Genomic DNA, 25,642 nt, shown 5'->3' on the forward strand with positions numbered 1-25,642 from the left:
GACTATGACTCACACTCATATACACCTATATAGCCATCATGCAGTTCAAAATATAGAACATTTCCATCACTCCCCAAAATCTCCTCATGCCCCTTTCCAGTCACTGCTTCCCCATCCCCTGTCCTGAAGTTATCCTTGTTTTGGTTTCTAGCACCATACGTTGGGTTTCTTGTTCTTGAAACTCATGTAAATATAATCATATACATGTGCTTTTTGGTACCTGGCTTTAATGTTTTTATATTGCTGCATATATTCATTCCTACATGATTTTGTATATAGAAGATCTTAAGATACACAGACACACACACACCAAAACTGTTAGAATTAATAAACACATCCAGCAAGGATAGAAAATTCATACACAAAAATCAGTGGATTTCTAAATCAAAATTTATTCTCTGCTCAAATGTCACATACTCAGAGAGGCTTCCCTGATCCATCCTATCTAAAATGATACTCAGATTCTCTATTGTTTTCTATTGTAATTTAGTTTTTCTCTTTCAAGTTCTGGAAATCTGGAGGTCATCAGTGTGCGGCTGATATGGGATCCCTGGGTGAGAGGGAAACAAGCTCTTTCTATTTCATTTGTTGCTTTGTCTTGTGTGGCTGCCAATCTCAAGGTTATCTCTTAATCCAAGTGTAGATTGGTTGTCAGCAAAGATTGTATGATTCCATTTATACGAAATGTCCAGAATAGGCAAATTTGTAGAGACAGAAAGCAGATTAGAGGCTGCTTGGGGCTGGGGAGTATGGAATTTGGATGGGAAGGGCAGCTAATGGATATAGGGTTTCTTTAGGGGATGACGAAAATGTTCTAAAATTGATTGTGGTGAGGATCTCACAACTCTGCAACTGTATTAAAAATCATTGAATTTTACACTTTAAATGTGCATATACAATAGTCAATTATATCTCAATAATATTGTTACCCCTAAAAAAGCACTTGCTTTTTATACCTGAGAAGTATAAAGTATGTGTAGATATACTACAATTTGTTTATCCTCTCTTTTGCTCATGGACATTTGGGGCTTCCAGTTTTGGCTGTTACTGATAAAATGTTATGAATATTTGTACACAAATCTTTGTAGGGACATATACCTTAATTTCTCTTGGGTAAATCCCCAGAAAAGGTATTGCTGGGTCATGGAGTCAGTGTCTATGAGACTTTATCAGAAACAAACAAACAGTTCTAAAGTGGCTGTATCGTTTTACACTCCCATCTGTCTCATCCATTTTCATGTCTAGCATAGACATTTAGGTATGTTTTACAACATACTTATTAGTATAGTAGTATGCACTAATAGTTGCAAAATGTTTTTACTACATTGAGATACATGATCAAAACATTTTTACTACAGGGATTTCTAAACAGATAAGTTATGGAGCCTGGAGCTAAGAGAGAGTAGATATTGTGCTAAAGAAAATGTATTCATTTCCTAGGGCCACAAGAACAAATTGCCACAATCTTGGTGGCTTAAAAAAAAACAGGAATATATTGTCTTACACTTCTAGAGGGCCAGAAGACCAAAATAAAGGTGTCAGCAGAGCCAGGTTCCTACCACGGGCTCTAGGGAACTTCTTCCACTGCAGGGGGCTCTAGGCATCCTCTGGCTGGTTTTCAGGTGGCATCTGCCTCTGCCCTCACATGGCACTTTCCTTTCTCCTCCTTATGTCTTGTCTTCTGCCTCTTAATGAGGACAGTCATGGGATTTAGGGCCCATCAATAATCCAGGATAATCTTGAGATCTTTAATTTAATTACACATGCAAAGACCTTTCTTCCAAATAAGGTCACATTCACAGGTTGTGGGGATCAGGCCATGCCTTGGGGGGAGGAGGGTGCCATTCAACCCACTCCAGTCCTGCTCCAGCAGAATGAATCAGAAGGAGAAGATGGATTCAAGACAGTCTGTAGGTTTGATTTGTGTTGTATTTGTTCTCAAGAACCCAAGTATAAGTAAACTTGATGGGGTTTGGTGTCAGATTAGATGTGGGGCATTTGGGAGGGGAAAGGGCTCAAGGATGGTGCTCAGGTTTCCAGCTTGGGTGGCAGGGAGTTGGTTCTGTCTGGAACATTCTTCTCCCAAGAGAGAAGAGAAAGCGCAGGCATGGCATACTCCCTCCTTTTATTCTGGTCTCTGCTCAAATGTCACATACTCAGAGAGGCTTCCCTTATCCATCCTATCTAAAATGATACTCAGATTCTCTATTGTTTTCTATTGTAATTTAGTTTTTTTCTCTCAAGTTCTGGAAATCTGGAGGTCATCAGTGTGGGGCTGATATGGGATCCCTGGGTGAGAGGGAAACAAGCTCTTTCTATTTTATTTTGTTGCTTTGTTTTGTGTGGCTGCCATTCTCAAGGTTATCTCTTAATCCAAGACAGTTCCTGGATCTCCAGCCAGTCTGTCTGCCAGCACGAGGGAAGGAGGAGGGATGGCAGAGGGGAAGCTGTGCAGTCAGGAACGGCTCTGGGAAGCTTCCGTGAGATGCTCTCACTTTCCTTTTGTTACTGATGGAACTTGGGTCCTTCTGCCTGATGTGCAGCAAAACCAATCTACAGACAGCGGGTGGGTGGTAGAGAACAAAGTGCCAAATACCGTCTGTACAATGTTTACTGTGGGACACCAAGGGGCAGCTCGTGCTCAGCAGACTTTCAGGCAAGGGTGTTTTGTTTTGTTTTGTTTTTTCCAGGCAAGGGCTTTTTTAAAGGGAGCATTAGGGGTAAGGGTAGCAGGGTGTGTGATAGGTTAGCAGACATTCTTCTGATTGGTTGGTGGTGAATTAACAGATGTTTCAGGAGTCTTATTCATCAGGCTTCTAGTTCCAATCAGCCTGGGGTGTACATGCTTGGGGTCAGTAAGTTACCACCCTCCTGAGTGGGGGGGTCTTACTTTCTGCAGAACTACTCAAAGATATACACATGCTTCAGATGTTATCTTGTTCCCTTCAGGAGGCCCGGGACCATTGTTCTAATCATTAACTCCAGGAGTTGGTGATGGACAGGGAGGCCTGGTGTGCTGCAGTCCATGGGGTCGCAGAGTCAGACACAACTGAGCGACTGAACTGAACTGAAATACTTTTTGGGGCTCAGGGAAGGCCAAACAAGAAGGCAGATGGGGAGTGGGGAGCATGGAGGGATTTCTGCCTGGGAAGACCATACAGGGTCCCGTTCAGTTTCAGACCCCCTTTTCTTGGATATCCCTCAAGCCTGAGGGGAACAGGGATGGGAGAAGAAAGGGAATAAAGTTTTGCATAGAGAGGTTAATGATAAACTCGGCAGGGGAACTCAGTTTTGGGGGACTCAGGGACAAGGCGAAATAGAAATTGTAGGCCAACACTTTGCTTTATTTTTCCTCCTACCACCTGATATAAGGTATCTTTAATTTGTGATTTGTTTACTGTCTCTCCCCACAGAATGTAAGCAGAGACTCTGTCTTGCTCACCTACACGTTTCTAGTGAACTAGGAAGTACAGGGCACCTTAAGTGTTTCACAAGTATTTGTTGAGTGAATAAATGACAAGGAGAAGAACAGAGAAGAAAATAAATTTAAGAAGAAATGACTGATGGGAGACAAATTGAGTTTCAGGTGCCTGTGGGAGCTAGGACTGGATATTTACAGGCAGTTGGAAATATGAATCTGGAGCTCAGGAGAGGTGGGGGCTGCAGCTCTTGGCAAACAAGAGTGATTCTTTGGGTAGGGCAGGCTGGGGTGCACCCACAGGAGACTCAGAGAGCAGGGAACACTCAGCTCCTTTCTCCAAACTAGACGCCCCACCTCCACCGCACTGGGAGGGGCCGCTGCTTCCCTACCCCCCTTACAGGCCCCTCTGTCACTGGATCGGCCTCAGCACTTGGTCTGAAAATGCCCTTTATAAGATGGCTCTGCAGAGCCGGGTTCCACGTGCTATGTTTTATACATCTAACCAAGAATGGCTCAGTACACTAGGGGAGACAGGCTCCCCAACTCAAGTGCTTGGACCCAGCTGTGACTGAGCCATCACTGGGCTTGGATGAAATAAGAGAAATAAGGACAACTTCTTAGAGCAGCAGGGTGGTCTTGAGTCAGACTGCCTGGGCTTGGATCCCAGCTCTTCCATCAGTAGCCCTATAACCTTGGAGAAGTCACTTAATCTCCCTGTGACTTGGTGTTTGCACCTATAAAATGGGGATAAAATTGGTTTTTACCTCATTGGATTGTTCTGTGGATCAAGCATGTTAACATATGTAAAGATTTTAGAACAATACCTGGTATGTAGTAAATCTTACCCAAACACTATTATTATAAAGGGGGCTTCCCAGGTGGTTTAGTGGTAAAGAATCTGCCTGCCAAGTGGGAGATACAGGTTTGATTCCTGGGTTGGGAAGATCCCCTGGAGAAGGAAATGGCAACCCACTCCAGTATTCTTGCCTGGGAGAATCCCATGTACAGAGGAGCCTGCTGGGCTATGGTCCACAGGTTGTAAAGAGTCAGACATGACTTAGCAACTGTGTGTGTGTCGGTCCCTCAGCTGTGTCCGACTCTTTGTGACCCCATGGCCTGTAGCCTATCAGGCTCCTCTGCAAATGGGATTTTCCAGGCAATAATACTGGGGTGGGTTGCCATTCCCTTCTCCAGAGATCTTCCTGACCCAGGGTTTGAACCCAGGTCTCCCACATTGCAGGCAGATTCTTTACCAACTGAGTCACTGGGGAAGCCTCAATTTCATGACTAAACAGCAGTAAACATTATTATAAAACCAAAGTATTCGATTTAAAAAGCAGCCCTTATTTTTACTTCTCTGGGCTAAAATATATTTTCCTTTAGGATATTATGGTGAGAGGAGATGGAAATTACAATGAAAAAAAAAATCTTTCAGCAAAACAAAAAGCCAGTGCCTAGGTTTTGTTTGTGTTTAATTGGCTGGCCTGTGTGATCGCACAGGCTGGGGACCCTGCCTAGGTGTTGACATGGACTCTCCCATGTAAGCATTTCCCTCTATATTTTGGAGCTAATTCCAAGAGGCAGGATTGAGGAACTTTTTTTGGACCCATGAGGGTGGTTTGTATGGGGGCACTGGGGAGAAATAGCCTAGGAAACTCAGGGTAGCCAGCAGGGTGATTTAAGATTGCTCTGTTCCAACATGATATGGGTGTCATTTGGGGAAGGAGCTGGCCTCAGATAAGGAGCAGGCCTGAGGCCAGGCAGGCCTCAACAGCCTGGTTAACCCTTCTTCCTCCAGGCCATTATTCTTTAAGCACAGGAGGCTTGTCAGGTTCAGAGGTAGTGGGAGGAGGATAGGATGTCCAGGGATTGACAAGACTGGATTGGGCTTCCCTTGGCATCCCTGAGGGAGTCATCCTTAAAGGAGAATAGAGGCCTTTGGGGAAAGAAGTGGAACAAGGTATCTCGGAGGTGGGGGTAGTTTCAGGCCCTTTGTGAACCAGGTAAACAAGTCAGAGGTGAACAGAAGCAGGCATGCAGGGACTTGGATGATACCTGAGAGGGCTGGGACTTGGGTGAAGCAAAAGAGGTGCTAAGAGTAAAGAACTGGGGATGACAGAGCGACTGAGCATGCATGCACACATGTGGGGTGCGAGGCCTCTCTGACCTCAGTCCCGGCTCTGACACCTGAGGCCTTGGGTCTGTAAATTCCAGTTATCAGTTGAAAGTTGAAATGCCTACTGGGGCCAGTCAACTGTGTGTACCAGTAAAGCAGGTGGACTGGGTGGGGTCTGGGGCAAGCTGCAGTACCTCGGTCTTGTCTGAAGGGGGCAGTGGTGCTCAGCGCCCGCTGATTGTTGCCAGTAATAACATGGGCTCTGTGAGGCTAGACTTTAGATGCCAGAAACCTGGATTTTAAAGTGACATCTAGGAGTTCCCTGGCGGTCCAGTGGGCAGACCATGCTTTCAACATAGGGAATATGGGTTCAAACCCCTGCGGGAGAATTAAGATCCCACAAGCCAGGCAGTACACTCTAAAACAACTTAAAAAATAAGGTGACAGCTCCTAATTTTCAAGGGTTGACCCATACATATAAAACATTGTGTATGAGTGCTCAGTCATGTCTGACTCTTCGCACCCCTTGGACTGTAGCCCACCAGGCTCCTCTGTCCACGGAATTTCCCAAGCAAGAATACCAGAATGGGTTGCCATTTCCTTCTCTGGGGAATCTTGTTGACCCAGGGATCAAACCTGTGTCTCCTGCATTGGCAGGCAGACTCTTTACCACTGCGCCACCAGGGAAGCACATAAAGCATTAGGTGGGTCCAATACGATGTTTCAGCCTGGCAGTTGCCAATTTGTAACTTCTGTTTTGAGGTTGTTGGAAGGCAGCACTTTAGGCAAATGAAGGAGGAAGGAAGGCAGGCTGAGGTGATTTTACGACCCCAGCCACTCCTTACCCTTCTCATGCAAGAAGCAGAACTGTGCAAAGTTGATGAGAAAGTCACAATGAACTTTCATCCCAGTGTTCTTCAAATCAACAGGATCACTAGGACCCTGGAGAAACCACGGGCGGCGGTGTCTGAGGGAGCCTGCTAAAAGTATCAATTCATTTCAGACATTTCCTTCAGATGTCCCCTTAGAAAGTTAGGGTCTAAATCAGTCATTCTCATTCCTGACAGTCCCTGGCATTCACCTAGGGAGCCTTTAAAAGGCTGTTTGGACTGCACCCCAGATCAATTCAGCCATCATCTCTGGGATTAGGGCCTGGACATTAGCATTTATAAAAACTCTCCAGGTGATTATTATTATTATTTTGCTGCACTGCCTGGCTTGAGGGAATCTTAAGTTCCCCAACCAGGGATCGAACCAGGGCCCACAGTAGTGAAAGTGTTGAGTCCTAACTGCTTTCACCACCAGGGAATTCCCTCCAGGTGATTCTTTTAGGCACCCAGGTTGAACACCACAGATCTAACTAACAGAAACACTGGGTCAGTCTCCCCACCTGGTGGTGCTTTTCAGAATGTGTTGTGCATGCATGACAGGCCCCCCACTGTCAGTATTCCAAGATGCTGCCCTAGTGTGGGTTTTCTTTCTTTGCTTTCTCTTTCTCTTTGAGAACTTAAACAAGTTCTATAAACCCCATAACCCTCATTGATTAAGTGGGGATAATGATATTTGCCCTTCTAACCTCACCAGCCTGTTATCAGGAGAAATAAGGCAATAAATGAGAAACTACTCTGTAAACTGTCAACATTACGCAAGCATCGCTGTTACAAGTGTGCTGCCAGATGCTGGGGTACAGCTTTGATCCTCTGCAGAGAATTTCTGGAGTAAAGTTCCTAATTCCCATGAGGTTGATGTGAATGATTTCATTCTTTTTTTTTTTTTTTTTGAATGATTTCATTCTGACTTAGCTGCAGCCCTCACTTTCTTAGCAGCAGGGGTGTTTCATGGCTTGGTAATCCAGCAGTCTGATCCTCTATCCCCACCCCAACTTGAACAGAGAAACCCAGCAGTCTTGCAGGAAAGGGGGAGCCATCTAGAGGGGAGACCATAGGCTTCCTATGGTCCAGATCTTTTCTGCTCTTCCTCAGGGTCTGAAAAGTAATTAGCAAAGGACTTCACTGGGGTCCAAGAGATCTGTGACAGCAATAAAAAAGAGGCAGAATAATAAAGGCGTACAAAGGGTGATAAATGGCAGAAATTCTGAGCCCAGTATGGGACACAGCAGCATGGGCCCCGGCCTTAGGAAGCTGTCTGATTGGGGCAGATAAGGCCGCCCAGCCCCAGGCCACCCAGCCCCCAGAAGACAGCCAATATCAGGCAGACTGCCGTGACTCAGTGTTACTTATCTGTGGGCCAGGCTCACAGTGAGGCGGTGCGAAAGGATGAACAGGACACTGGCTGGGCATCCGGACTGGGTGTGAGTCCCAGCTCCAGCCTCTACCACAACCTGACGCTGGGCAAGATGGACCGCCTACTGCTCCTCACCTTCTTACTCTGTAAAGAAGAGCCTTGGTCTAGATCTAGATGGACTCTGACCACAGTCCGAGTTTGCCCTGTGGAAGTGCTGAGGCCTGGGAAACTGCAGTGAGTAGCCATGGTCAGGGAAGGCTTTATGGGGAGGGTGGGAGAGCTGGGTTTCTGGCGAGAGGGACACTGGTCAGGTGGAGGTGAGTGGAGAAGGCTGAGCAAGCAAGGAAATAGTGCAGGGACTCAAACAAGATGGACCTGGTGTGGGCCAAGGACAGGGGGAAGAGGCCTCCTTGGGGTGGAGAAAAGATATGTGGGGAAGAGTGGAGTCAGATTACGTAAGGCCTCAGACACCAGGCAGAGATGTTTGAACTGGCTCCATCAGGAAGGAGGGGGCCATCAAGGGATTTAGGGCATGGTTATGTGATTAGGCTGCTTTTTAGCAGGAATAATGTGGCTCAGACCTCAGAATGACTTGGATGGCAGGAAGCCAGGAGCCAGGAAGGGCAGCTAGAAGACTTGTAATATTTCTGGCATGGGCTGATGAGGACTGAGGGTTGGGAAGAAGCAGCGGGGCAGGCCTAGAGATATTTCTCAGGAAACCTTGATAGGCCTTGGGACCTGGCTGCATTCTGGGGATGGGGAGGAGTGAGTCCCCTTAAGAAACAGATTCTCTCTCAAAGGCAGAGAAGAGAAAGTACTGGCAGCCTCCCTGCCTGCAAACAGAACATCTCAGGGTAGCCTGGCCAGTAGAAGGGTTAGTTTTTCCCTGGCTCCGGCTCAGATAAACATCTCAGTTGTAATGGGGGCTCGGTGATGCTGCTGGTCGGGCCTGGGTAAAAGGGTATGTGTACTCCTGATCACTGCCCTGAACTCATTCCATCTTTGAGTGCCAGGCCCTGGGCTGAGTGTGAGACAGAGCAATTAACAAAGCACAATTCTTGGTCCTTGTGAGTCTGACAGAATCACATTTGCAAGACTTGAATGGCACTTGAGAACAACCAAATTGTTCTCATCCTCCCAATTCTGCTTTATGGAATTGCAGGTGGTGTAAATGGTGGCTGCCAGGAGACCTCTCTGTTCCTGGCTTACAAGAATACTATCCAGGGGGTGAGGCTTTCCTGATGGCTCAGCAGGTAGAGAATCTGCCTGCAATGCAGGAGATACAGGAGATGCGGGTTTGATCCCTGGGTCAGAAAGATCCCCTGGAGGAGGAAATGACAATCCACTCCAGTATTCTTGCCTGGAGAATACCATGGACAGAGGATTACAGTCCAAAGAGTTGCAAAGAGTCAAAAAGGACTGAGCAACTGAGCACACATCTAGGAGGCAGAGCCAGGTTTTGTGAGGCTTGTAGCTTAAACAATTTGGGGGAGCCTCTTTGGAAAATAATTCAAAATTACAAAATAAAATTGTAGGCTCTCTCAGGGCCTAGACTCAAGGGAATGTGAGCAAGAAGCCTCAAAATGTAAACCTCATCAGCTTCCAAGTCAATCTTAAAATACTCACCATTTATTAATTGCATATTATAAGCAAGTGTTTTATTTGTAGTATTTCACAGCAACCAAGGGAGGTAGGTGCCATTAGTATCTCCATGTTATAGACGAGGAAGCAGGCTCAGAGAGGTGACTTTGGATGCCACAACCATAAAGCAAGGGGGTGAGGGTTATGCTCTGGACTGACAGCTCTGGGCTCCAGGGCTACAACTGAGATCCTCTTCAGTTGATGATGGCAAAAATCATGCCCCTGAGGTTCCTGAGAAGTGTTCTGGTCCTAAACCTTCCCCTCCTGACTCCACTGTACCTTTCTCAGGCCTGGCCAGGGGCTCCCAGGATCCAGGCCTCGGGTAGAGGTTATAGGGCTGGACACTGGCCATCTTGCTGCCTTGGTTCCAGGACCATGGCCTGTTTAGGCAGGGAGGCTACCTACCACCGCGAGGACACAAAACCCAGGGGTGAGCACTGGTTTGACTCAAAGTCTAATCCTAGACCTACAGCTTTCTGGTCGTATAGCAAGACACATGGCCTCAGTGAGCCCCCACTTGCTTACCCGCTGAATCAGTAACCACTTCTCTGTATTTTGAGTTCAGTTCACGTCCTCGCGTAAGGCAGTAAAGCGCCTGGTGGTGTCTGGCACACAGAAGCAATTAATCTAAGAATCCTATGGCTGCCATCAGTCCTAGTAGCAACACAAACACCTCTGATTCCGCACCTCCCTTCCCTGTTTTAGAGCCGAATGGTTTTCCGGGGACTCCTCCCAACCCGGCTAACTTCCTTCAGGAAGTGAAAAAGGTGGCATCTAAGAGGGGCGCCTAAACGGCCCCCCACACTCCACCGAGCCTGGGTGCTCAGGAGCCCAGGGGTTGGGGCCAGTGCCTGCCGCTCAAGTCCCGCCCAGCGGCGTGCGGCGTGCGCCCTTGGGGAAGACGGCTGAAAGAACCGGTGACTCAGGGGCGGACGCTGCGGGGCGTCGCTCTTGGTTTAGCAATGCAATCCGCCAGCCGGAGGATCAGGCCTGGAGGCGCTGCCGCTCGGGCGGGCCAGGGTGGAGTGGGGTGATGCCCCGTCTGTGAGGACCCAGGTGGGGCTCCGCGCTCGGCCCCTTGGACCCGCGAGAGCTGGCAGGCGTGGGGCCCTGGTGCGAGGACCGCCAAGCCAGGCCCCGCTGGCTTTTCACGCCCACTTCTTCGAGTCCCCTTAGGGCGTCTCCCCTTCCCTGGAACTAACAGGGCGAACCCTAATTTCCGAGGAAGGGACTGCCTCCCCACCCCGCAAGGCGGCCCAGTTCCCCAGCCAGCCGGGCCGGGCGGTGCCGCCTCCCTGCCTGCGCCCCGCCCAAGCAGGACGCCGCCACGCGTGGCGGTGCGCGCGCGACAAAACCTCCCGCCCCTGCGCCGGCTCCCTACGTGGGGGACGTGCCGGGAGATGCCTGGCCGTGGGGGATTTCGCAGCGTCGCCCGCCCTCTCTCAGACGCTGGGAGGAGCGGCCGCCGCGCCCCCCGGGTCCTGGCCCGCCCGCCGCCGCCGGGCGCAGCCGAGGCGCGCGGCAGCCAATGGGCGCCGAGGAGATGGGCCGGCTGGCGACTGTCACCCTCGCGCGGACGGGAGCGCGCAGACCGGGAGCGCGTGAGCGGGCGCCGCGCTCCGGGTCGTGGGGGAGGAGCCGCCGGAGGAGGAGGAGGAGCCGCGGAGCAGCCGCCAGAGGACCACTGTTCGCCCGGGCTGCGGAGGACAGACGCCGGCCGCCCGCCTGTCGCCCCGAGCCCCCGACCGCCAGCATGATCGCCGCGCAGCTCCTAGCTTATTACTTCACCGAACTGAAGGATGACCAAGTCAAAAAGGTGAGCCGGGGCCGCTGCCGCCGCCCGGCGCTCTGCCCGCAGCCTTGCATTCCGGCATCCGCTCGCCGCCGCAGCCGCCTCCATCCTCCCGCGCCCAGCCTCCCTCAGGCCAGCACTGGTTGGATTGTCGGGCGGTGGGGAAGTCTTCGCCCTTCGATTCTTCCTGGGGCCGTCTGTGTATATGTTGGGGGAAGACCCTCGAGACTGGGCTGCCTGCTGCAGTGTCCTTGAAACGGGCTGTGGAAGTCAAATGGGCCCCCGGGCCATGCGGGGAGGTGGCCATGTGGGGACTGGTGGGCTGGTCCGCAGGGCCTGTTTGGTACGGTCCTAGCGCCGTGGGCGGAGTGATCACAGAGATGCTGGGGAGGTGAGTGCGCGGCAGGCGGGGGTGCTGGCTGGAGGCCAGGCATCCTATATTTGGGGTTCCTGGTGGAGGGCGTCGGGGGTCCGGGAAAACTGTCACCCCAGCTCTCCCAGCTATTGCGGCTGCTCCCTTCATCTGAGGACCGAGCGACCCGCATGGCTTCCTGAAACAGGGAGGGGCGCGGAGGCCACCGGAAACTTTGCTCATAGGCCTCAGGTCTGGAGCGGTACGTCTGAATGGAATTTCTTTTTTTTTTTTTTATCCCTCTACGTGACCGCTCTCTTAAGCTGTAATTTCCAGCCAGCCCAAGGAAGCTCAAATAAGAGACTGCTCTTTTGAGTCGGTTGGAGGTCTTGACTTGTATGCTTGTGGCGTGTGTGTTCTTGCACAAGGACACATCTCCCTCCCCTGACTCCTAACATAAAAAACTGTCAGCTGGCAGGTGTGAAAGGTGTATCTCTCTCTTCTACCAGCTTTGGCACCAAGTTTTTAAGAAACAGCCTAAGCTGTAGGGATAGACGCCCATTTTATCATTGCCGAGCCTGACAGATGCTCCTGACCCACACCCAAAGTGAGTGACATTATTGCTGGGATAAGGTAGGCTGGACAGCAAAGTCAACCTGACTTTGGAGTTCCAACAAGGGAGCGCGTCTGTTCTCCTGGGACTCAGGATTATTAGAGACCACTTACCGTAGGGATCCAAGGTAAGTCCTCCACTTGCAGCACTCCAAGCCCTATTCTTCCTGTGGAGAGGACCCAGTGAAGACAAGCCATGATGATTCAGCCCTCCAGCCCTAGGTGGCCTCTGGAGCACTGAAGACAGCTCTGGCATCCCCCACAAATCCTCATCCATCTCCTTGCCCTCTATCCTGGAGGTGGGAAAGGGGAGATGGTGCCAGTGAAGGTTTATGGGATTGCTTGGGATACCAAAGTGATCATGAAAGGGTATCTTTTCTCTCCCCATTGCTTACGGGACATCAGTAATTCAACCTCATAAATACATTCTGTGTTGAAATGCGCCAAGCATCTGGCTTCCCAGCATGGATCGCTGTTTTCCATACTGTGTATGCATAGTGTTAGATGATGGGGTGCAGTGAAAAGTGTGCCCTGGCATTAGATTGACTTCAGTCTAATGTACAATAGTACAAAACATGGATATCCCTTTTACTCTTCTGTTGCTTTTGGGAGGAGAAGGATGCTTGTGTGCATTCCATCCATCAGAATTCTAGCCACCTGTTAATTCTGCAGCTAGAGCCTGTGTCTTTTGACTTCCAAGCAGCTTTTAACATAACTCTCCTCTCGCCTGCTTCCTCCACTTGGGTTAGCCATTAAAAGCCTGAAGAAAGGTGGAGGGTTACATAGCGCTCTATTCCTTCAGGAAAGGAAGATGGGCCCTGCAAGGTTAGAACTTGACCTCTAAAGAAAGGCTAGACTTCCTTACCTCCAGGGTTGTCAGAATGGTGAACAAATGCCAGTGAATTGCCCCTGGGAGGGATCCCCATACTCTGACGGAATTCCCATAAGCAGGTGAGCAACAAGTGTGATTTGTACAAAGTCCTCGAGTGCTTGGTTCGCAAAGACAGAGGAGAGTATGCTTAGCAGTTACAGGGCTGCCGAGTTCTAGTTCCCTGAGGCCCGAGTGTCCCAGTGGCAAAAGCAAGCAGTTAAAAAATGGCTGTTTCCTTATTGATTGGGGGTGGGGTGGGGGGAGTGAGAGAAAAGTGATAGAAAACCATCACTTGCACCTTTTGATCTAGTGTTATGCAAATACCCAGTAAGAGCCTTACTCCCTGGGGAATCTTCTTTACACAGCCCCTGTCCCCTTTACCCTTCCGAAGTTCCTTGAACTTCCTTTGATTTGACAGTTTGGGATTGTCGTGAGGGAATAAACTGGGAGTGCGGGTGGTTATGAGGGACTTTCACATCTGGCCATGCCGTGCCGTCCTCCCACACTCCTCCTGTTTTCTGGAGAAAGCATGGGCAGCTTTCTCCTAGGACTGTGTGCCTGTAGTCAGGGGTTCCTGCCTGGTAGAATTAGCCACTGGAGTCAGCTCTGAACATGCCTGAGGAGGCCCTGGGGGAGATGCTGGAGAGGCCAACATACACCTCTGTGCCCAGGAAGTAGTCCTGGCTAGACCGCCAGCATCTGCTTAATTGATTTGAGGACCTTTAGAGTCAAATCCGATCATGGGAGTGCAGTCATTTCCTCAGAAAATGTTTGAGTCCTTTATTATGTGCAGAGTACTGTGCTAGGCTGGAGTGATGACTATAAACCTGGAAGAAATAGTCCTTGTTTTCTCATGGAGTATAAATAATTATCTGCTGTCATATGATAAGTGCAAAGCATAGAATGCTATGAGAACTCTGGGGGCCTTGGTCAGATCTTTGGGTGGGAAATCACTAGCCTAGGAGTTGCTTAAAGTCAGGCTCTAGGGAATTCCCTGACAGCCTTGTGATTAGTACTCCATACTTTCACTGCCAAGGGTCCTGGTTTGATCCCTGGTCAGGGAACTAAGATTACACACGCGCTGCAGCAGGGGTAGGGGGAGGTGGGGGTGGCGTGGCGGGGAAGCTGGACTCTAAATGTCCAAATGGGAATATTATACTTAAAAACTTCCTAAGAGTGAGTCAAATGGATAGTTACCAAAATGTAGTTTTGCCTTCTCTTTTTCTAAATGGATCACTTTTTAAAACACCTTCTGGGCGCCATGCGCATATGTGTTAAGTCGCTTCAGCTGTGTCCGACTCTTTGTGACCCTGTGAACCATAGCCCGCCAGGCTCCTCTGTTCATGGGATTCTCCAGTCAAGAATACTAGAGTGTGTTGTCGTGCCCTCCTCCAGGAGATCTTCCCAACCCAGGGATCAAACCTGTCTCTTAACGTCTCCTGCATTGACTGGCAGGTTCTTTACCACTAGCACCACCTGGGAAGCCCTATCAGATATCAATTGTGTGTGTAGATATATATGTCTGTCTGTATCTAACAATACACACAGACATACTGACACCCACGTGGGCATGTGTGTGTGCTTTCATCTGATCTTTCAGAAACCTCAGTGAGGTTGTCACGGCAGGAAGTGTTATCCCCGAGCGTCCCAGGGCGGCTCCGTCCCCCTCACTGCTCCTTCCCTGCACATCCTGCTGCCTGTGGACAGAAGGCAGAGATTTTATTCCCCTTTTAGAAACAGGGACTGGCTGGAGGCCCAGAGGAGATAAGTAACTTTCTCAAGGTCTTAGAAAACCTGGAATGGGATCCAGAGGGCTGTTGTTTTTAGTGACTTAACTTGGAATCTGTATTTTAATTCTCTCCCCCCACCAATCAGTACATAAGAGTTAATTTTTTATTCTGAAATATTCAAGGTGCATAAAAAATATTGAAGCTAATACAACAAACACTTGTGTATCCACTGCATAGCTTGAAAGTAACAGACACAATTGCAATTTTATTACAGATACAACTGAAACTGCTTCTATGCCCTTCTTCAGTCCCATTCATTTCTCCTCCCAGAGGTGACCTCTGTCCTAAATTTGGTGTTTATCATTTCCTGCATGTTTAATATTTTTTATTACATATCATGTATCTATTAAGCACTGTGTACTGTTACTTTATATGGCTTGAACCTTTTGTAAATGGTGTTACTCTGTTTGTATCCTTCTGCAACTGGCCTTCTTTAAAAGCTCAACATTGTATATTTGAGACTCTTCCATGTTGATCCATGTACCTCTGTTTCATCAATTTAAACTGCTCTTACATTGTGTGAACACACTAAACTAATTTATCAGTTCTTTTGGTGTGATTTTGAATTTCTGATTTTTAAAATTGCAGTGCCATAGGGATCCTCTGTCCACAAAGAAGTTGCTCTAGGCTGTGTTTCTAGGGCTGAAATTGCTTGGCGGAAGAGTGTGTATATCTTCCCATTTTTAACGTTTTGCTGGGTTGCCTTCGTGATCAGGCTTCCAGTTAGAAGTTTTGTACAGGTTCTGAACTTACGGTTGCCAGGGGGAGGAAGTGGGGAAGGAATAGCTAGGAACTTTGGGCTGGACATGGACACACTGCTATATTTAAAATGGCTAACCAACAAGGACCTACTGTATAGCACAAGGAGCTCTGCTCGATGTTATGTGGCGGCCTAGATGGGAGGGGAGTTTGTGGGAGAACATGTATGTGTATAGCTGAGCACCTGAAACTGTCACAACACTGTTACTTGGCTATACCCCTATAAAAAATAAAAAGTTAAAAAAATAGAAAAAACAAAACAAAAAAAGTTTTGTACAGATTCCTGTGGTTCCATGGCCAATCCTTGGTGCAGTAAAACCTTTAAAATTTTTAATAGACAATTTTAAAACAGACTGTTTCTTCTCAGACATTTCCACGCACATGACAGCATTTGAGCTTGGTTTAAAAATAGCCATTTCCTAGTTTGCCTTATGAAGGGAGCCCTTGCTGCCAGAGTATTACTGACTGAGGCTGAAAACTCATTGTGAGCAGTGCCCGCCTCCTCGGCTGTTTCCACAATGCACGCGGAGGGGGTGGAGGGTGCAAGGACAAGCTTGTGAGGACTCTCTGTGTCCCCTTGTGCTCTAGCGTGAATCCTGTAAACTTTCCTGGGAGTTGAAACACACAAGTGTGCTTTTGCTCGCACGTCCTCTCTTTTCCTGGGTGGATCTGGGCGGGCAGGGCTGGCTTATCAGCCCCCTAAACGTTTCTCTGTTAGAGAACACTCGGAGCTGGCAGACTCAGACTATCTTCCCTAAAAGGAGAGGGTGGCTGTGTCCCCCGCGGCAGGGAAACAAATGTGAAGTCTGCAGCCCAGCCCTTTGCAAATAGAAGCAGGTCTTGTGAGCCCTGTGAGAGGCAGAAAATGTCGGATCATGTTCATCCAATTCCACGCTTAGTTACCGGCTTGCAGGCGCCGAGGCGTTGAGGGGACCTTGGAGGGAAGGTAGCATTGAATGCCTGCTAGGGGCCTGTCTTTCCTAAAATGGTTCTTATTTAACCATCAATAGTCACAATACTAACCGAAGCCAACTTGTGATGCCTGTCCTGTTTGCTGCACCGAAGGCATTACATCCCCCCAGCTCCCCTGTTAGTGGGGATCGCTTATGATCACTGCTTTTGGATGAGAACCCTGAGGCTCAGGTATAAACAGAAGAGTCAGCATGCAGACCCATCAAGTCTGCTGGCAGAACCCTTGCTTTTTTTTACGCTGAGATATAATTCACATACCAAAAAACTTCACATTGTAAAGAGTGCAAGTCTGTGGTGTCTAATACATTCATGAGCTTGTGCATCTGTCACCACCATCTCATTGCAGAACATTTTCATCAACCCCAGGAGAAACTCTGTACCTGTTAAGCAGTCACTCCCCATTGCTCCCTACGCCTTGGTATCTACTAATCTGTTTCTTTTTTTAATGAGTTTACTTCTTCTGAACATTTCTTATGAACAGAATTATGTAATAATGTGAACTTTGTGTGTGGTTTCTTTCAGTTAGCATGTTTTCATGGTTCATTCATGCATATGTACTCATAAGTATGTGTACTTCAATTCTTTTTATTGCTGAATAATATTCATTTGCGCTTACATACCACATTTTGTTTACACATTTGTTAGGTCAGGATGTTTGTGTTGTTTCCACTTTGAGGCTGTTATGGTAATGCTGCTGTGAGCAGTTTTCCCTGTGTGGACATACTTTCATCTCTTGGGTATGTGTATAAAAGTGGACTTGCTGGAAGAGACCCTGCTTCTGTCCCCCCGAGGAAGGAAATGAGGGAACTGAGGCTCCAAGTGGTGGAGGGACTTGCTGACCACATGGCTTGTGAGTGAAAGAAACACTGTCAGCTCCCCTAACTCAGAAACCCATGTTCTTTCTACCATAACACATCCAACTCTCATTTTGCTATTGAGGGAAACAGATTCAAAGGAGGAAAGAACTGGGGACAAGGCAGAGCTGGGCATAGAATCCTCAAAATCCCCCTGACTCCCGTCTCCCCTTCCTCCCCATCCTCCCCAGCACCAGCACCTGGTTTGTGCCTGCCTGTGGCCACCCTCCACCCCTCACCTCTCCACGCCCCACCCCTCCACCCCCATGCTGCTCAGTGTTGGCCAAATCCTTCCACCTGGGAAGGAAATTGACCCAATAAAGTCTTTTACAATGAATGTTAGGGATTTTCTCTGGTTTCCAAATTTCTCTCTGTACCCTTTGTCCATTTGTCCTTCTCCCTCCATCCTGTTTGCATGTAAAAGAGGACATTTGGGGAGGCCAGTGCTCACCTTGCAAGACCTCCCTATGCTCCCTGTAAGGTGTTATCAGTCTCGCTTTCTCTCCCAACGTCTGCCTGGCCCTTCTGTAAGCAGCTGCTTTCCTTGATTGACTGATGCGTGGGGTTCGTCTGCAGCCTTGTTATTCAATCTGACCTCATTTCTCTGATGTCCCCCAGTGCCTTCCAGGACCCTGCCAGGGTGGGTGCGATGAATCAAGTAGGAGACTCCAGGCCATCATTGTAACAAAGACACTGCCTCACATTTGCAAAGTTCTGTTTCATTTTCGAAATAATTTTACATGCTTGATTTGGTGGAGTCCTTCCGGCAAGCTTGAATGTAGGTATTTCTTCCTACCTCTTCCATGTGGGGCAGGGAAGCCTCAGGAAGTGGAATTGACATGATCTTTGTTGGCCAGAGCTGGGATGGGGCACAGGTGTGCCAGAGCCTAGTGAGTGGCTCTCACTCCTCATGTAGATCCAGGACTTTGGTCCAGGGCTTTAGGTTTCCACAGCCGTGCTTGGCAGTGGCCTCCCAGCAGAAATTGTCACTCAAGGCTCCATGATGGAGATGTGCTAGAGCCCTGCTGTCCAGAACAAGAGCCACTAGCCATGTGTGGCTATTGAGCACTTAAAATGTGGCAAGTCTGGTTTGAGCTGTGCTGTTGAACATAAAATACAGGGTTTTGAAGACTTTGTATGACAAAGAAGATATATAAAACAGCTCATCGACAATTTAAAAGATATTAATTACATGTGGGAATAATAGTTTGGATATATTGGGTTAAATAAAATGTTATTGGAATTAATGTCACCTTTTCAAAAAATGTAGGTACTAGGAAATTTTAAATTACATATGTGCCTTGCATTATATTTCTGCTGGAAGCACTCTGCTAGAAGTGAATTTTATGGCTCAGAAGTTTGGACAGAGGCAGTCTGCATTTAAAGCAGTAGGTTCCTGGGGTCCTTGGGCCTTGATTTCCACATCTTTAAAACCAGGAGGCTGGAATCCTTTATCTCTCAAGGATCCCTGTAGCTGAAGCAGTATTGTTAGGTGGGCATCAAGCTCTTTGGGTCTCAGTTCCCTTATCTGTCAGATGAGGTGATTTGTGTCTCACTGCCCGTTTATTAAATCAGAGAATGAATATGGAAACACTTGGAAAGTGTCCTGAATTATGTAAATGCCAGGTGTTATCATTGTTCATCCAGAGCACACCTGTAGGCACCTGCAGAAGGAGTGCAGCTTCCTGGATAACAGAGGGTAGGTGGCCAGACCCCGGAGCTGGGCAGGAAGCCTGGGTGCCATTCTGCTTGGCCACTATAGGATTCTGAACAGCTTGTATTCTGAGGAATCCATGGTGTCATGGAGCTCCAGTGCTGACCATATGTGACGACGAGAGGGTAGTTTTCAATGATGCTCTTTTACTGATAGGAAAAATACAGATGGAAGTGATGTGCCCAGGGTTATAGGAGGAATCTGTGCAGCCGGAGGAGGCCTGAGGTCCTTAGCTTTCCAGACTGTTCTGCCTCCCCCCCACTGCAGTGCTTTGGAACCATGACTCCGGGGTCTGGATGTCTCCTGGTGAAAGCAAAGCTGTCTATACTTCGGATCTTCTCTTCCCTTGCTTGGAGCCACCTGAGACATTGGAAACTGTGAGTCTGGAGCCTGGCTCCAGCCCAAGCCATTGACCACAAGGCCTAGTATGAAGCCTGTTGTTCTTGCCCTGCCACATTCCAGGGCTGTTCTGTTCACGGTCAGGGACTGGGTACCTCCTTTATTTTTAGCTAGTTCAGTATGACATCTGTGTTCTCATCCTGGGCAAGGGCTTGGTTTCTGCCCAGCAGAAAGTGCCTCATAGCAGGAGCCAAGGTCACCAGGAGGATGTTGGGCATGACCTCTGGCCTCCTGCGGTCCTCCTAGCAAGAGGAGTCTGGGGAGCACCAGGTTGGGGTCTGAAGCCAGAGCCGTCCTAGATCCTAGATGCTGGATGTTCGGGCCTTCCCCTTGGCTGCTTGACCCCAGGTCCCTCCCATGTAAAACGGGGCTGACAGCGCCCACCCTGCACGTGTGCTGCTTAGATCAGGGCAGGTGGAAGTGTCCAGCAGGGCCTCCAGTGCAGCTTACTATTATCTCGGTTCCCAGAACCTCAGTTTCCAAATCAAGAATGGGGATCCCATTTTCCTCCTGATTTGTTGTGATTAAACAGAAGTGTTGTATGAACATTGCTTGGTGCTTAGTGGGTGCTCAGTCCATGCCCACTGAAATGGAACTAACCGTTCAGAAGCACAAAGGACCGAGAGCTGTATCTGAACCTTCGAAAGGGCCTGGGAAAGGGAGCCTCTGAGGACAGTGTTTGAACCTGCCAAAGGGACCCTGATGCTTTGGGGATGTCTGCACACACAACTCTCACTCAGAAGCCTCTAAAATGGAATTTATTTTCCTAAACACGTTTCCTCTCTCAGGTGTTCAGCAGCCTCTGGCCACCTTGAATAGTGGAGACTCCTGATTATCTGTAGAGCTTTTGTGTCCCCCCGGACCCCAGGGTGCAGATGTTGTGAGGGGTGGGGGGATCGGACAGCGCCTGGAGCAGTCCCTCCCTCACAGAGGGGCTGTTGGCTCCACACAAGTCACCGTGAGGCTGAAGTCAGGGGCTGGTGCTGGACAAGGGCTGTGTCGTTCAGGGAACAGGACTCTCCTGCCTTATCTGAGCTAGCAAACCCTTCCGAGAAGACCTCCTGGGTTAGGTGTCGCTGGAGGCCTCCGTTCACCCAGGAGAGCAGCCATTCAGCCCAGCTGAGCAGCCTCCTGAGGGGGTGGGGACCCCAGTGGCCTGGAAGTGCGGCCCCTGCACCCCTGGCGCTCACGGTCTGGCGGGAGGCACACACCGTGCGCACGTCGCTGCGGTGCCCGGGGAGGATCGCTGCCGCTGTCCCCGGGGCAGGTTGCTTCCTCCACGCTGAGCACAGGGGCCAAGGGGATGCTGAGAAGAGTGGCAGCTGGTGCCGGGCGGGCGGATCACCTCGCCCTTCGGAGGAGGTGCGTGTGGAGAAAGGAGCGGGGTATTGAGCGGCATTGACGGGCCCAGGCAGTCAAGTGGAAGCGGATCTGTCAGGAAGGCCCATCAGTGGGGCAGAAGGCAGGAGGGTGCCCGGGACAGATGATTCTGGTAGGGAACCCAGGGCGTCCAAAATGTCTCTCTCTTTGTGCCCAGAGCCCTGCCTGCTCAGGACCTAGCTGCCAAAAGTAGGATAGAAAGGTAGGTTTCCTGGGCCACCACCCTCAATGGTGAGGTGGGGCTGGGCAGGCAGGAAGGGGTTGGACCTGCCAGAGCGGGGCTTGGGATGGTACCCACCATGGCGGAGGGTGCTGTTAGGCCAGGACCTTTGGGTTTGCTATGGCCTTTGAGCATCTTTCCCAGGATGGTGTGAAAGGGCAAATGAAATGAGCAGTTCAGATCGCTTGTGGCTGCTGGGGGGTGAGCGAGTCCTCCAGAATAATCAGGCTGGAGGGTGTGCTTTTGGTGAGGCAAGGGAGCTTGTACATTGCTTCTGTAGTGGATGGAGTGGTGGCATTAATGCCACCGTTTTCCCACATCTCCCTGCTGTCTGACCCTGGGGCTGGGTTCGCCCTGGGCTGAACAAGAAGGGTACCGAGGAAGGGGCACAGAACCAGGAACTTGGTGTCTACTCCAGTTTTCTCGCTGACCAGTGATCACCTCGAAAGTGTTCATCGCTCAGTCGTGTCCGATTCTTTGTGACCTCATGGACTGTAGCTCTCCAGGCTTCTCTGTCCATGGAATTCTCCAGGCAAGAATACTGAGTGGGTAGCCGTTCCCTTCTCCAGGGGATCTTCCCGACCCAGGGATCGAGCCCAGGTCTCCTGCATTGCAGGCAGATTCTTTACCGTCTGAGTCACCAGGTGGTCACCATGGCCAGTTGAACAGCCTCTCTAGACTCTGATTTTTCCTAAGGGCATTGGATGTGATGGCACCTGCCCTGCTTCTCTGCACAGGATAGCTTAAGAATCCGCACTTGAAAGCACCATGCAGAGTAGAAGGCCTTCGTAGGTCAGGGTCAGGTGAACACAGCCACATTACAGATGGGAAGACTGAGGTGCCTACAAGATGGCAAAGCTGGAGTCTGACGTAGGTATCTACACTGCTCAGTCCATGTCATATCTGTGAGCCAGGCAGTGTCCTAAAAATCTAAATTGGCTTAGTGTGAGTCTTAGAGGCAGTTCCCAGAAGTAACAGAGATGGAGTTAAGGTTTCAAGGGAGAAACTGTTTATAAAAAAACCAAGCTCTGTATGTATGGATGTTTAAGTAGGAAAACTGCCCTAGAACATAAAGCTGTATTAGGAAGGAACTTCTCTAGGGAGGTTGAGGGAAGAACTCAGACTCTTTATTAGCACTTCTATGCATTGTTTGTGTTTTTTAATAATAAGTATATGTAACTTACTGTTAGTTTAAAAGAAAAGAATAAAACAATCCAGACGTTTCAGAGGACTTTTGTGAGAATCTTTCATTTACTATGATTTCAGGCAAATGACCACCTGCCTTTTGTTTTCTTTTCTACAAGATGGGTTAGTAATATCTGATAATCAATGCATTTCTTTAGATATTTAGCTAAAGGGAATTAGGAATGTGTGATTATGAGCTAGACAGGCGAGTGAGAGGGATGGATTCCCTTTTGGTCATTTCAGTGGAAGGATGGGAAGAGTTTTTGACGCATTAGTAAAATCCTCCAGTAGCTTTCTGAGGTGAAAGTATTGCGTGTGTGCTCAGTCTTGTCCGACTCTGCAATCCCATGGACTGTAGTCTGCCATGTTCCTCTGTCCATGGAATTTTCCAGGCAACAATACCAGAGTGGGTTGCCGTTTCCTAATCCAGGGGATCTTCGAAACCCAGGGGTCGAACCTGTGTCTCCTACGTCTCCTGCCTTGGCAAGCGGATTCTTTACCACTCTGCCATCTGGGAAGCGAAATATTATTATTCCCATTTAAAAGAGGAACTCAAGAATCAGAGAGATTAAGTAACTTGTCCAAAGTCACACAAGTAATAAATGGTAGGTACTGAATTCACTTCTCTTCATCCACAGCCCTGTGTTCTTCCCACATGTGAGAAAGAATAGAAATCCATAAGGAGGAGCCCCCAAAGAGGGGTTGGAAGGCCTGGAGTCTAGATCCAGCTGCCACTTACAAACCACGTGACTGTGTGTGAGTCATGGGTCTCTGTTTCCTCAGCTATAAAATGAAGATAATGATATCTTTCCTGCCTGCTTCACTGACTTACTGTGCTGGGAGAAGGGGACTACCACACTGAGCGCCCACTTCATGCCAGCCACCTGACATCCATGAGCTCGTTTCTTCCCTTTCTGTGACATCCAGATGGGATAAGATGTGAAAGGCATGTGTATAAATGGCAGAGTCCTCTGCACACGTGAGCACTCATTAAAATAACATTCATCACCCTGGACCCATTCTTTCCTGAGTCAGTCCCCTTAAGAAAGAGAAGTGCATCTGATGTTGAAATCTCTGCTCTGCCCTTAAGCAAGAGTCCTTCTTAACCCTTTACTGCCTGTTGCCCAGTTTCCTCTGTGAGTAAAACATCTCACTTGGGACGTTCACTTCACAGGCCTATGCTGAGCCACTTCAGGCACATCTCTTGCTCTGCCGAGAGAGGGAGTGGAAAATTTTCCATGGCTGTGCCCCTTCCCATGAGGGGTCAGAGTGCCTGAATCACCAGTAGTTACGGTGCCTCCTGCCACAACTGGCCTGTTCACTTGGGCATGTCCAGTCTTGAATTGTTTTTTATGCATGTTTGTTGGGAGCATGAGGTGGCGTCAGGCACAAATACTTTTGAGTTTAGACCAGTGTGGAGCCACTGGGTACTTCCGCTGGCTGGATGGCTCAGTGGGGCTTGGTGAGGCTGTGTTCTCTTCCAACATCTCCCCCTGCCTCTGAGCTGAGTCTGCAGGATCCAGCCCAGCGTGTGGTGTCTGGGACCCTGGCACCCCTGCCCCCATCTCCTTCCCAGTCTGACCGAGTCCTGCATGCTTGTGTCAGACACCAAGTGTGAACGTGAGCTCTCCGAGCCCAGGGAGTTGCTAACACAGACTCCTGGGAGCCTCTGTCTGTGTCTGTGATAGACATCCTATGACGGATGGCTTGCAGCTTGAAGCCACCAGAAGAGGTGCTGTGCCCTCCTGTCACCAAAATGTAGGGCTAGGAGCTGAAGGCACATGTGGGATACATTGGACGCCAGCGTTTGGCCAGAGCAGCAGGGTTTGGAGGCAATATCCTAAGGGAAGAGGAAGGACTGTGGAAATGTGAGAGGTAGGGAGAGAGAGTGGGGAGGAAAAGATCTGGAGCTGTTTGGAGAGGGGACAGAAATAGAAAAGCTGAGAGGACCATGGCTTTGGCCAAATCTCCCAAAGCCAGAAGTTGTCCTTCTCCGGCCCTGCTTCCCTCCCTCATTTTCCCCTCCTGGGCTTCTGGGCCCACCTTCTCTAAGAAAAACAGCTCTCACACTGGGGTTCTTGCAGAGCTCTGGAGCAGACAGGCAGGAGAACCCACTTCCTTTCTACCTCCCTCCACCCACCGCCCATTCCCAGCTTCTTTCCCAGGTAGACAGAGGGCAGCCCAGCCAGCTGCCAGGCAGGGCTCATCTGATGAATAGGAGGAAAGAGGCCCCTTGTTTGGTGAGGTTCTGGGCACTCTGGCTCCCACGGAGTATCCTGCAAGTGTCTCTTGATGTGGCTCCCGTGCTTCCTGGGCTGCTTAAAGAGCCACAGTCCGTATGATGCGAGTCTGCTGAGCCCCACACCAGCTGCTTGCCTGGCCGGGCAGTGTGGGGGGTACTGCAGCCAGCCTCAGGATCTGTGCTGTTGTTCATGCCCCCTCCTGAGCATCTGAGGACCAGGAAGGTACCACCTGAAATCCTAGAGGCTTCAGAGTCAGTTCCAGCTCTGCCCTGGGCTGTGCCCTTTTTCTGGCCCCGATTTCCACATCTCTGCTGAGAGGAGTTGTACCATGTGATGATTCATGAACATGAACCAGAGGGGGAAGGCCCTTCCTTCAACACTTTGGGGCCAGGTTGTCATCTGTTCCCCCAGCCTGCTTTACTGTATTAGCTTCTTGGCTCTGTTTGGGTTTGACGGGCTGTCCTAAAATATTGGACTTCTGGGATCACTGTCCCTGTGCTGAGCTGCACCTTGAGTTAGGAGGCAGGCTGGCTGTGGAGCCCTGCTCTTTCTAGAAGTTTCTCCCTGTCCAGCTAGAAAGTCACAGCAGCTTTGCTTGGGCCTGATCCCCACACAGTAGAGGGGACTGGTCTTTCCACTCCCCAAGGGGTGGGAACGGTGGTAGGCTCCACTTAGCTTCTTGAAGCCTCAATTTCTACAACTGGAAAATGGGGATTAAGAATGTCCTCCTGACAGGGTCATTTTGAAGGTGAAATGACGTATTGGATACGAAAGCACTTGATATACTGTAAACCCTGATATAAAGTATTCTTGCGCCCAGCATTCGTTGAATTCCTCCTTTGTTCCAGGCAACCGGGTAGTTCCAAAGGTCTCCTCGACATGTTTCCTTTCCCTGGGAAACTCATGAGTTATCAGAGGAGAGAGGCATGTCAGTACACAGATGATTGTAAGGAGGGCGAAGAGTGTGGTAGGGAAAACATGTGCAGATGCCAGAGCAGCGTCGTGACTGTCTCTTCTCTGCTCTTGCTCACCCATCCCCTCCCCAGCACACAGCTTGGTCTTTCCGAGACACATGTC

At 49.4% G+C, this 25,642-nt stretch overlaps 1 protein-coding gene across 1 annotated transcript in view; it reads left to right on the top strand.

Annotated features, from left to right (window-relative positions):
• Positions 1 to 11,023: 11,023 nt before the first annotated feature.
• The window catches only part of HK1 (hexokinase 1), a 70,665-nt gene continuing 56,046 nt past the window's right edge, over positions 11,024 to 25,642 (top strand). Inside the window, exon 1 of the mRNA XM_065922487.1 lies at positions 11,024 to 11,238. Within this exon, the coding sequence (XP_065778559.1) occupies positions 11,176 to 11,238 (63 nt within the window). The 5' untranslated portion in view covers positions 11,024 to 11,175. The remainder of the gene's footprint in view (positions 11,239 to 25,642) is intronic.

The sequence above is a fragment of the Muntiacus reevesi genome, chromosome 2 (genome assembly GCF_963930625.1).
Source record: "Muntiacus reevesi chromosome 2, mMunRee1.1, whole genome shotgun sequence".
Taxonomy (NCBI): Eukaryota; Metazoa; Chordata; class Mammalia; order Artiodactyla; family Cervidae; genus Muntiacus; species Muntiacus reevesi.